Source organism: Lagenorhynchus albirostris, chromosome 7 (assembly GCF_949774975.1).
Source record: "Lagenorhynchus albirostris chromosome 7, mLagAlb1.1, whole genome shotgun sequence".
NCBI lineage: Eukaryota > Metazoa > Chordata > Mammalia > Artiodactyla > Delphinidae > Lagenorhynchus > Lagenorhynchus albirostris.
Window position 1 is genome coordinate 105,178,846 of NC_083101.1, and position 13,465 is coordinate 105,192,310.

At 41.8% G+C, this 13,465-nt stretch overlaps 1 protein-coding gene across 4 annotated transcripts in view; it reads right to left on the reverse strand.

Annotated features, from left to right (window-relative positions):
* INTS9 (integrator complex subunit 9) overlaps window positions 1-13,465 on the reverse strand; it is a 111,615-nt gene that overhangs the window by 61,151 nt on the left and 36,999 nt on the right. For 3 of the 4 annotated variants that reach the window (XM_060155772.1, XM_060155769.1, XM_060155770.1), the window contains 4 exons: window positions 11,012-11,072; window positions 7,252-7,314; window positions 3,391-3,530; window positions 1,338-1,424 (listed from right to left, as the gene is read on the reverse strand). In XM_060155772.1, the coding sequence (XP_060011755.1) occupies window positions 1,338-1,424; window positions 3,391-3,530; window positions 7,252-7,314; window positions 11,012-11,072 (351 nt within the window). Of the gene's footprint in view, window positions 1-1,337; window positions 1,425-3,390; window positions 3,531-6,985; window positions 7,038-7,251; window positions 7,315-11,011; window positions 11,073-13,465 lie in introns of those variants that run through there. The other variant, XM_060155771.1, reaches the window with a different exon arrangement.

Sequence of the window (13,465 nt, forward strand, 5' to 3'; positions counted from 1 at the left end):
AAATATGAGAGTGGAAGTAGAATCAAGCTGCCTCCCGCCTCCTCTACTGCATTTCTACTTACTTCACCTCATCATCTACAGCCTTAGCCCAGGCCTTTGTTCTCTCGCCTGGGTTTCTGAATCAGCTCTGCCGCTGGGCTTCCCGCCCCCATCTCTGCACCCCCATCCATCCTCTCTTATGCTTCCAGGGTTACTTCCCCTAAAAAAATATGCGATCACGTCATTCACCGCCTCGTCAACCTCCCCGATGGGCTTCCCGCTCTCAATAATAAAAAGTTCCATCTTGACACAGCAGACGCTTCATTATCTTGCTCCAATGTCCCTGTCTGGTTTTGCCTTTCACCTCTTTACTCAGCTAATTCTAACCCACACTGAACTTCTCACTGTTCCCTAATATACTATATCCTACGGTACTGTGCCTGGACCCCACTTTACGACCCTTTCTATCAGGAAAAGTCCTTTCCTTCCTCTGAGACCCACCTTAATTGTCATCTCCTAAGGAATGTCCTCCTCAGTTCCCTAAGCAGAGAAAGTTCTTCATTTTCTGAGTGCCTACAGCATTGTGACCAGGCATCTCTTATAACACATGCCACCCAAGACTGTAATTTAGCTGTTTAATTGTCCGATTTCCCATTAACCCCTCAGCACCTCATAGAGACAGCCAACTGTCTTACTTATTTATTTATTTTTTTTTTCCTGCGGTACACGGGCCTCTCACCGCTGCGGCCTCTCCCGCTGCGGAGCACAGGCTCCGGACGCGCAGGCTCAGCGACCATGGCCCACGGGCCCAGCCGCTCCGCGGCATGCGGGATCCCCCCGGACCGGGGCACAAACCCATGTCCCCTAGCATCGGCAGGCGGACTCCCAACCACTGTGCCACCAGGGAAGCCCTGTTTTACTTATTTTTAAAAACTCCCAGGGCTTCCCTGGTGGCGCAGTGGTTAAGAGTCCGCCTGCCGATGCAGGGGACACGGGTTCGTGCCCCGGTCCGGGAAGATCCCACATGCTGCGGAGTGGCCGGGCCCGTGAGCCATGGCTGCTGAGCCTGCGCGTCCGGAGCCTGTGCTCCGCAACGGGAGAGGCCACAACAGTGAGAGGCCTGAGTACTGCAAAAAAAACCCCCAAAACCCCCCAGACCTAGCATACTACCTTGCATATGGTATGGTTGCCTGTCAAATACGACGGTTAAATCAAACACAACCCTTCCATAACACAGGGAAAGGGGAATCTTAATTCTAACAGTATAAACGTTTGAGCAGAAAATACGGTAACATTTGAGACTGTTCTGCAAAGCCCCCAGCTCTACTGCCATGGTGGGTAGACGGCCTGCTGCTTACCGCTGAATATCCTTGTTCTTCCACAAGGAGGCAGACTGAGCCTTGGGCACGCGTTCAATGAAGTTCACCAACTCTTCCATGAGAAGCCTGAGTTTAAACAAAGAAAGTGATGAACACTCAAAAAGGAATCAGAAAAACATGGCACTCTTAACACTGTAGCCAAGAGAAGCGGGCTTGCCTGCCTGCCCTCCCCAGTCGTCTTTCCTCTCTCTGCTGCACATAAACATGGGCACCATTTTACATAAAGTTGAACAAAAACCTAGCCTTTGCGTTGAATTTTCATGTTAAAAATTCTGAATGTAAATGATTTAATTCATAAGCCTGGTGTGCTTCTTGTCTCTAAACAATGAAATATATAAGCCTATGGTTTAACTCACACTCTTAAGACCTCTGCCTTTATTTATTTAGGTAATTAAAAACACAAAAGGACAAATAGTTAAATAGTTAAATGAGCATGAAGTACCTGATTTTGGTGGCAGCAGAGGTGGGGGTAGGATTTTTTTTAATGACAATATTAAATGGACATTTTAAACTGGTAAAATAAGTTTTCTTCATATACATTTTAGGAATTAACAAAATTCCACATGGAAGAATACTCGAAGGCCTAATCCTAAAACTCCAACTCAAGGACCTGCCAGAGGACAGGCTCTGCAGATCACAAGCTGGATCACCACAGAATCACAACTGAGGGAATCTAAGAGATGCCTCACTCAACTGGATCGATGAGGAATACATGGGAACAGAGCACTGATGGGGCCCTGGATGGCTAGGGGACGACCAAAAAGCTAGAAATAGACTTTCAACATCTTGAATCCCCTACATAATCCAGTACAGATGTTCCACATTGACTTAAATCCTCTCCCAATAAACACACAGACATGGCAAGCCATAAATTTATTAGCATTTGAATGCCGAACAACTTCATTTCCACTTATTTACTTATTCCTAACACTATCATCGTCTTTCATTTTTTTTTTTTTAAATTGTCTTTCATCTTGAAGGAGCAGTACCAGTTCCAGTATTCTAAGATCCGGGATCCAGGCTCATTATTGTTCTGGCTGTAGCTTTCTGGAGAAGTGTCTGGTATGTCCATCCTCAGGCTTTAACTTTTTCAGACTAGAATCTAATGTTTTCAGCTTGTCCTCTCACCAAAACTGTTAAATCACCTTGAGTGCTTTACTTTCCTACAATGTCTCTTCCTCAGATCCTTTATGTTTTTCTGTACACACCGCAGGTAATATGGTTTGACACAAAAACAAGGACATATTTTGTTTCATTTCTGATAATTCCATCGTATTGGACTTCAGTCAGATTCTAGAACCCAAAGCACTTAGATCCCATATTTCGGGTCTTGATAGTATTACCTTATACCATACTTCTTTGTTTGCTTCAACACAATTCTTTTCTTCTGGGGTAATTTTCTTTTCACTAAATGATGCTATGGTTACTTGAAACAACCATCTGTCCCATGGAGGCTTGGGAGGGGCAGGGGAAGAGACAGCACAGCGTTCTCAGAGTCAAAGAAGGGCTCTGAGGTTTTTATTCCATACAGTCCCGAGTTTCACTATGTCAACAGTACAGACAACGTAACCATCTAATTACCCTGTTTTCTACAAGCCGTCCCCATTTATAGTCTGCACTAAACCATAAGAGGGGGGAAATTTTGAAAGCAAAGTAGTAAAATTTCTTCCTCTTTTCTTAAATATGCTGTGTTCCTTTCTCTCCCGAAGCTCTCTGCACTGCATCCTGGTGGCATCCTACTGAATGATACTTCCCCTAATTAGTATCATCTGCACAGAGGAGCTGTCTCTGCAAACTCCCTGTTCCCGTTTTTCTAAAAAAGACTAACGACCATTACTCGCAGCATCAGTCTCTAGGCAACTCCAAAGAACATTTGTTTTATCTGGAGAGTTGTCTATTCGTGCCTGTTCTCTGGGTCAGCTGCTCAGAGGGAAATAACAATCCCACCTCGCACAACGCTCTATTAACAGTCACCACTGAAGGGAGGAGCTCGCCAGCCACTCTCTAATGGCACAAGAAGAAATGCTCTCACCTGCCGATCTGAACGGAGGGCTCTGTGGCATAGACCGTGCCTGTGAACCCCGTGTGCTCAGTGATGTAGGGCAGAGCCATCATGCAGTGATAGTTAGAGATGAGGATCACATCTACCGTAGACAGATCTATTAGCTCGGTCTGAAAAGAAAGGGGAGGGAATGATAGATATCTGTGCGGGGCACATAGATCAACGTGATGGGACTGAAAAATGATGTTGCCAGAATGCAGAGGAGTGGCTTTGGTACTACAGAATAATGATGCCTTTCCTGCAACACTTCTATTCTCTCCTTTTAGGATATTTCCTAATGTTGACATTACGCGGCAGGACAGGATGGCTACAGATGAGAGCGTAGCCTGTCCGCCAGAGGTGCTCTGATTTTACTAAAACAGAGTTCTGCGAGTCAGACGTGTGAGGATGAACGACAACAGGACACTTCAGCAGCTGCTGCCTGGCAGGGGGAACCACGTAACACGAAGCAGACAGCACAGTATCAGCCGTGAGGGAGAGGCACACAGAAACCAGCTCTTCAGAAGTCAAATGTGGGAGGCAACTGTTTTTGGAGTAACTTCTGACCACTAGTGTTGGGTATAGAGCCCCCCGCAAACGTAGTGGCAGAGTCATAAGAGGAGGTTATACTCTTGTGTTCTACCCTAATCACAACCCCCGCTCTACCCTTCACTCCATTATTAAGGTCATGTGAAAAGGGAAAAGACAGGTTGGCAGGTGAGAAAAAAATGCTACCCATGTTTGGTAAATTCTTATGAAAACTCTTTTAGTAGAAGGGAACTTTTTTCCCATAAATTTAAGTCCTACCTGCCTTTTAAGGCTCAATTCTCTTCTCCCACTAAGCCTTCCTTATTTGCCCAGACGAAAGAAACCACTTCTTCCTCTGAACTGTCAAGGCACTTTATGAATATCCCTCTCGTGGCAGTTATTATTCTGTACAAAGGCAGGCAGCTCAAAGTTATCATTTTGTCCCCCCAAAACTGAATGTCTCTGAGCTCAAGAGTCCCGTGTGACTCAGCTCTGTGCCCTCCCCGCTGTGGTAGCCAGGACATAACAGGCCTTGGCGCACTGTTGTTGGAGGACTGCATCGTTATAAGCAGCACCCTCTGTGGAGAAAAGTGAGATGCAGTGGTTCAGAGACATCTTCTTAGTCTCTGAGCTCTCCCTCACGGAACTTACCCCGTGGAAACTGTATGGTACAGTACGGACAGCATGGGGTAACTCAAGAAAGAGTTTTAGTTAGCAGAATGGGTCACAGAGCTACTATGTCCCCCACGGAGTAGAAGTAACAAAGATGTCTGTGCCCTCTTTGCAAATAACAGAGACAGTGTGCCATTTTGGCTGTGGGTATCTTCTGGTTGCTGACTTTATGTGTAAAGTAAGTTGATTTAATAAAGCCAAGGCATAATCAGCTCCTGAGGACAGCGTGGAGATTAGAGGTCAGAAGCTGCTCACCACCGGGGCAATGGGAATCTGTGTGAATAAAATGTCTAAGGACATAACTTAACTCCATGCTGTGTACTGCACTTCCAAGACAATATCCTCACATAACAAAGGGTCATGGGACATCCTGCTGCTCCTATTCCCCACCAACTCTCTAGAAGCATTTTTAAACAAATGAGAAGATTAAGACATAGTAGCAGAGTGATACATCCAGAAGAAAACAAGGGAAGAAGAGTTGAAGCAACAGTAAAACCCAAAAGCATCCCTACCTTCCTTCTACCTATACAGAAACTGGGTAGGAATATTAGAAATTTCTCTTTACTATTTAAGAAACAACCCATAGAGTCTAGAATGGTAAGAAATTTGGTGAGGACAGCTGGGGAGAAAAAAAAATATATATATATGTATTTTCTGCTTGTATATATATCAAGAGTGCCTACATAAAAAATTTTCCCTTGAGAAATAAATTTAACACCCAAACTATGTTTATATATTTACATCTATATGTTTACTTGCATACTTTCACTCAGTGAAATCCCATAAAGACTTTTAATTTTAAACTTTTATATATAGACACTTGGGTTCTACAGACCATGAATTGGGTCAAAACAATCATAATTTATTGGTTGCTTACTATACTGTCCTAGACTTTATGCACAGTCTACAGTGTAGACTTTGGGGGAATACAAAGATATTTAAGGTAGCTGCACTAGATTATAAATTCCATGAGGACTGGGACTTCAGTTCTGCCTGGCTCAGCCACAAGTCAGCCAAGATTGGACAGCGTAGTAAGTCCCTCTCTCCTAATTCAACAACTCTCATATTTTCTCCTGATCATACAATGCGCCCTGGTTTCCCTTAAAATAGTGACTACTAACAACTTGTCATTAACCACAAATTATGACACTAGTTGAAAAAACCTATATGGCTTTAGAACCCTAAATATAACAGTGTTGCTTTAGCTTGGCAAAGGTGAACTGTGAAACGGTGACTGTTTAATTTCAAAGCTTAGTAGCTGATGGAGCAAGTCAGAAAGTCACCAGAGCTCCAAGCCAGGTATCCTCCACTGAGGGCCACAAGCTGAAGGCTGCAGCAGTCAGTGCCACAGGCAGTAAACGGACAATAAATGTAGCACCTATGACTAGGAATCTTTGAACAGATGGGGAACTGCCCCACCAACTCCTAAATGACAAATGAAGATCACGAAAAAGATTTTATTAGCAGTTAGGGAGAGCTCAGGATTCTCAATAACTGTCTACCTTCACACTTGTTCCTACTAGTTTACCTCAAACTCTCCCTTATTTGCCAATTTCAATTACCACGTCCTTCTTTGTTTTTCTTCCTCTCTTTCACTCTGGTGTCCTAAAAGGGCACATCACCTACTTCAAAGAGAGAAAAAAAAAAGTTTATCTAAAGGATATCAAAGGAAGTTGTAGAAATGGAAGGAGAGAGAGGAAGAAAGGACAAAAATAAGGGACACAGCACTCCCAATTTCTTTTTTCTCTGGCACTGAAATGTGAAAGTATTTTCGACAGGCACTGACATCCCCTGGGCACACGGAAAGAATAGAATGGTAGCTTCTTATTGATTTCCTCAGGAACCCTGGACTGGCTACTGGCTTCCCTATACTTCATCTGTGAGCTGAGAACTCCATCTAGGCCACTCTGGGGATTAGGCCTGTCAGCTGAGATTAGTTTCCTTTAAGACTAATGCAAACTGATCTTTGTTTCCTTTAAAACAATGAAACTGGACTCAAACACTTATAACAAGTCTCACTGTGATGATAATATGTAAGCGACAGATATCCATGACTCAGTTCAGAATCCATGAATTTCAAGCAATATTCCATATGTCATTTCAAGTCAGCAAGAATTTTTACAGTTTACTATACTGGCTAGATAACAGCAACTCCCAATTACCCAAGACTAGAAAAAGTATGGCTAACCTAAGACACAGGCATTATCCAGTCGGCCTTCTGTATCTGTGGCTGTGAAACCTCTATCCATTGCACTCCATCATTTTATATAAAGTGCTTGAGTATCCGTGGATTTTGGTATCCACAGGGGCTCCTGGAACCAATCCCCCGCAGATACCGAGGGATGACTGTAATTACAAAATTAAAAGGCTTGAGATATTTCTTTACCTTGCTCAAAACTATGCTCCAGTGTGACTGTCAATGTGGATTATAGAAAAAGCTAGGGATGGGAAGAAGAGAGTGACTTCAGTGATTTACAGACAATATAAAAAGCTCCTAAATGATATTTTAGCTGTAAAACAAAGTGCCTAGAATAACAGATCCATTTCAATTTGAAAACAGGAAGCTAAGCCCCTGAAAATTATTTCCTGATTTCAGTTTGAGAGATGATAAGATATGCTTTGTTTCTACAACAAGATTCACTTTAATCTTACCTCTGGTAGGCAGAATTCGGGCACAGAATCCACAAATACATGACCTGAGCACTCCTTTAGCTCCTAAAAGACATGAAAAGAAAAAATTCTAGGAAGTAATATCCAATAGATACAGCGCCAAAGAAATTTCATCCCCAAACCAAACTTGCCATGAAATATCACAGATTGCTGGAGTTGGAGGGAAGCTGGAAGCTTATTTAGGCCAACTGTTCATTGTTTAAGCTCAGGGAGGCTAAATGTTTTATTTAGGATTAAAAAAATGCTGGCTGGTGGCTGACTCAGGACTTGAATGCACATTTCTTGATGCCTCTTCAAGGAAGCCATGTGTGGACACATGCTGCTTCCATAACTCATGACCCAAAGCTTTCCAAATAATTGTTAGATGGACCATACCAGCAATACCAGAATGATCTGGAACACTGATGGAAGTAGATTCCTGGGCCCTACCTAAGATCTAAGGGATGAGAAACTAAGGATGAGGCCATGGAACCTGTGTTTATAACAAGCACCTCCAGCGATTTTGTTCTGCAATTAGGTTAGGAGTCCAGGGCATAGACAAATGATTTAGAGCCCCTTTCTCCTCCTACCAAGGTTTGAGGGGCAAATAAGGAGGGAGATGAAGAGTACAGGGTAGGGATTAAACCACCACCACCACCATTCAAAAGAAAAAAGTGTACTTACAAAGAGAGAATTTAGTGTAGCTCCCACTCTGCCCATGACCTACAGTATTTAATGTGCCTGTCTTACTTTGGATTCGTTCACAAACAGATCCTGAGAAAGGGTGTGTGAAAGCTTATAAGGGAGGTGCTAAAAACAAACAAACAAACGAACAACAAAAAACCCAGCAGGAGGAAGGGCAAGTGATAAATAAAGGGAAAAGCAGGTGACCGATAACGAATATGTTACAGAGCTACATACCACTGTGGGCAACAGGGAGTCACTCCCATGGGGAAACTCTAAGAAACAGTATCAAACATATACCTGGGAGTTATTCCACTCAGGGGCAAGGGACCTGGGATATTTATATAGCAACTCGTGCATTTGGGGCAGCTTTAGGAAAAAACTGCCAGGCAAAGCCATACAGGTATTGGCAGCTGGATTTATGACATAGGACACTGAAGAGACAGGAGTGGGCCACCAACAGAGTCTGCTACAACGCTCCCAGGAGGCCACCAGAGTTGCTGCCTTCCCTTGATGACACTTTATACTGAACTCTATGCAGGAGTTTTTGCTCCAAAGTTAAAGCTATCTATGACTATAATGAAACCACTAAAAGATAGATTTTGGTTGACAGTTTCCTCTTTCTGGAAAGAGAAAAATACTGTTAGAACTTTGTTCCATTGTGTTTTCATTAGTCACCAAACATAAATTTCTATATATTCATATATATGTATCTATATTTATATACTGGAGTCTGAATGATTTTACTCTCAATCTTTACCTGAAAATAAGGTATTAACTGTATGTTATTTTCCTTTTGAATTTTACAAGTCTCCTATCAGAACCTTGATAGAATATTTCCTCCCCTTGCCTTCCACTGTAAACTCTGGTTCCTCTCCTTATATGAGTACCATTTAACCAGTAGAGCGCTGAGCCAAAAAGAGACTGAAAACCATTCTTTTTTTTTCTTTCCTTTTCCTTTTCTCTGCAGTACGCGGGCCTCTCACTGTTGTGGTTTCTCCCGCTGCGGAGCACAGGCTCCCGACGCGCAGGCTCAGCGGCCATGGCTCAGGGGCCCAGCCGCTCCGCGGCATGTGGGATCCTCCCGGACCGGGGCACGAACCCGTGTCCCCTGCATCGGCAGGCGGACTCTCAACCACTATGCCACCAGGGAAGCCCTGAAAACCATCCTTAATTACAATGTACCTGCTAGCTAAAAACAAATGAGCAATTATGTTTAATGGAAGAAGACTCCCAGCTCCCTTAGGATGAGGTAAAAGATGATTAAAGACAAATCATGGGAAATTTATAAGCGCTGCCTGGCCTTAAATCGACTATGTAATCTTCTTCGCCATATTGCCATGTACCAGGGTATGTGTACCTCACATGACAGAGCCTCCTCTGAGGCTCTCATCCTGCCTGGCCTGGAGCAGCATATTTGCCATTCCACGCACTTACAATGTTACTCTATTTTATTCACCACTCCCTCCTAATGAAATGCTCCCACATAGACATGCAAGTCATTTTGCTCACAATGCACAGGTAATGGGATGCTTCTGAGCCTTTCTCAGGGAACAATGATTTACAGCCAGCAGAGAGTTAGGCTGAAATTTCATCAAGTGCACAGATTCTTGATTGTCACATAATTTTTACAGTTAGCTATGAGGGAAATCTGGTTTCAAATCATGCATTTGGCTTGCACTCGAGGTTGGGGTGTAGGTACAGGAGTTAATTCTGTAAAAAGAGCACCTCTTTATTTAACAATACCAATTACAAGAAGGAAATGCCTTATCCAATTCAGATGAATCATTTTAAGGATGCTTACACTTATTCAGTCTTTCAATTCTGAAACTGGGGAGAGGAAGAATGATTTGGAGGCCTAAGAATGGCATGGATAAGCTTGACAGTTTTTAATCTTCCTTTACCCTCTGATTTTTTTCAGGAGAAAATTTGACTAGATTATAGTTTTAACATTTTTTTGTATCTCTGGTCTCTCACGTATACGTTAAATGCCCAGAAACTGATCTGAGGAAGGAATTATTGTGAAGATAATCTAATGTTAAAAATTTAATAGCCTTGAAAAAAAAAGTAATTTGAGTCATTTACTTTAGGCCTAGTTAGTGATTAAAGTCATAATAGGACCCCAAATCCTAGATTCCTAGAACTATGTTGTTTTCTCACAACCTATAGGAGTGTCCACTCCAGGCTACCAGGATCACAGATCATAGTCTGGAAGGCCCTTTGTTCATATTTACCTGAAAACATGCTTCCCTCCCACTCCCCCAAAAGCACACTGCCCGGCAGTTAAACACTCAGCTCCTCAGTCTGTTCTCCACATGGCAGCCAAAGCGGTCTGAGCAGAGGAAGACACTGCCCGCTGCAACCCTTGGTGGCCTCTTATCACCCAAAGAATAAGACTCAGACTTTTTACAAAGCCCTAGCTGATTTGACCCCTGACAGAGCAGTTTAAAACTCACAATGTCTGGGGGGATTTTAAAGTTATTAAAAAAAAAAAGTTCACTCCTTACAGGTGGAGAGTCAGTACAGCCTCAAAATGAAATGAGCTAGGGACTTCCCTGGTGGTCCAGTGGTTGGGACTTCACCTTCTGATGGGGGGCGGGGGGCGGTTCGGTCCCTGGTCAGGGAGCTGGGATCCCGCATGCCTTGGGGCCAAAAAACCAAGAAAAGGCAGTATTGTAAAAAATTCAGTAGACTTTGGGGATGGTCCACATCAAAAGAAAATCTTTTTTAAAAAAAAAAAGAAGAAACGAGCTAGATGGAATTCTCTAATAAGCATCACCACTGAAACTCTCATTGCAATTCTAAAAATAATAGTTTTCTTTTTGTGGTGGTAAAATGTATTTGCAGCAGAAGTTCTTAGATTTTACACATGAGAAAACTGGATCTGTACCTGAACACTGAGACTCCTTAAAAGGCTCTTAAAAACAATAATTACCAAGTACTGAAGACTTTACATGGGATTTTTCAGGGAGAAGACACAGGGGAAATAATGAGCCCATCAGTCACATTATTATCGGGTGGCTCCGGTATGACAAGATGGCTTTCCAGTGGGTGTAGATACACTTCAGCTAATCATTACCTTGTCCAAGAAAGCATTTCCATCCTTTAGGGACCAGCCAGGAAGATTAGACAGCCTGGGACTGCAAAACAAAAGATTAAATTATCCTAAATAGATTATAATCCTCAGTGATTTCACGGTGACTGTACTGGCTCCATAAAGTGAAAAACAGTTTGAAATTACTGGCAGCAATGCCTACCCAAAATACTAATCAAAAAGATGAAAAATAACCATGTGGTATCAAGCTTAAGAATTAGTGGCAGTGGAACATTAAAAAGCCAAATAGTTTTGCGCTAAATTGGGAAAATTAAAAGAATGCTATGCAGAATGAATGCTATGCTAAGAGAAAAAGAAAAAATTAAAAGAATGCTATGCTAAGAGAAAAAAGAATGATGAGACACTAGAGCATTGTACAGTTTTCCCATCACTGGCCCCGACTTCACCTTGCTTGTGTTTGACAACAAGCCTGAGGGGAAGGCCGAATGGGACCATTATATTGTGGATGACAAAACAGACTCAGAGGGGTCAGGTGTCTGACAAGAGCACTTAAGCTGCCTACCAGCCAGAATTCACCACAAATAAAAACCTGAATTCTGCTTGAGTTCACCTTCTGGATTCATTGCTTATAAATGAATTAGTCAACTTGTTACCTGCGGCTTGAGTTTCCAATTCTGGAAAATGAAGCTAGTTTTCCTAAGCGTTACGAAATACATACCTAAGCGAGTAATTTCTAGAAGGTGAGGTTAATTTCACATATACATTACATTAAAGAAGTCTGAATCAGAAATCATTCACTCTGGTAAGCTCAGGATTTAACTGTGTGCTATTGGTTGACCAATACTGGAGGTTGAAAATGCAAATAACTCTGGAGAAAAAAGAATGCTGGTAAAAAGAAAAACTTAACGATCAAGGTGATATATGAAGAAAAGCACACAGAAGTACAAGTTGGATGGCAGAAGGATTTAGCACTTCAACACAAAATTAGTCTGTGAAGTAAAAATTAAAGGCAAAGTATGGGCGTGGGACTAAAAGACTCTATAATCAGAAACCAAGTTAACGTACAGTACTGGATCCTCTCTCTAAAATAAGTTTATCAAATTCTGACTTTGTAATTAGGTGGTAGGTACGAAAGTCAAATTGAAACATAGATATGTGAATATTTGTCAATCTTCTAGGAAAGATTAAAAACCTGAATAAAATATAAATGCATCTAATTTTAGAAAAAAAGTGAGAATTTAAGGGGTAACTTTTAATTTTGACATAATTACTAGCTCATAGAAAAGCTGTAAGAATGTAAGTACAATGATGTCCCGCATACCCCTTGCCTAGATTCTCTGTTTACATTTTCCCTTTATTAATCAAAAAGTGAGAATTTTTGGATTTCATTCTTGAGAATGAAAATTACTACTAGGAGAATCAAGTTTGGTTGGCATAAATTATACCTGAAAAACTTTTTTTAAAACTCTGGGAGCTTTCCCAGAAAAAAACTCTATTACCATTAGCTGTTTAATTCCCATCTCATTTCAGTCACATATATACCTTCACTTATAGACTTCTTACTTCTTAAAAAATATTATTTACTACCAGATCAGATTAAAAAACCAAGCATTCTAATAAAAGTGTAATGACAAGACAATCCGAATACTGTTCTCATTTCATGCACACTAACTCTCTAAAAGAAGTTGTAAATATCCACTTCCCTTTACAAAGAGAACTGGATCAAAGGACATGCATCCTGTCTGTTCTCCATCAGACACACACAAGTCAACCTCCAAATTACAGATGACTGATTCAGTTAGTTTTGTCCTCATCAAGTGATTAGAAATGGTACACTGCTTATGGGACTTCCCTGGTGGTCCAGTGGTTAAGACTCTGCACTCCCAATGTAGGGGGCCCAGGTTTGATCCCTGGTCAGGGAACTAGATCCCGCATGCTGCAACTAACAGCCTGCATGCTAAAACTGAAAAAAAAAAAGATCCCGCGTGCCACAACTAAGACCTGGTGCAGCAAAATTAAAAAACAAAAGAAGAAATGGTACACTGCTTATAAAAAGAAATTTTTTTTAAGTAAAAATTTCAGGTATTGTGGTTTTAACTCTTGCTAAACATTTTTTTATAACGTCAAAGCCTTCTATGAAGTATCTGTAGTTATTCTGGATTTAAGAAATTGCTAGTAGATGGTACTGAATGCTCAAAGGAGAGCAAGACCATGTTATAACAACAGTGCCAATGATAAAGGGGCACACAAATGCGTCATCAGATGGCAAATGGATGCTGACTACAGAGATGAAAATATTTTGTTACTGGGGACCAACAAGTTAATGACCAAACCATGAAGAGTTAGCAAACTTTAAGCTACCAAAGAGGAAGAGATTTATTACTTTGTTCCTAATGATTACAAAATCTGAGAGGGAACAGGAGTTACGAGGTGAAGACAGAGGGCGATTTTCCAGAAAGAGGGACAGGAAACAACCTC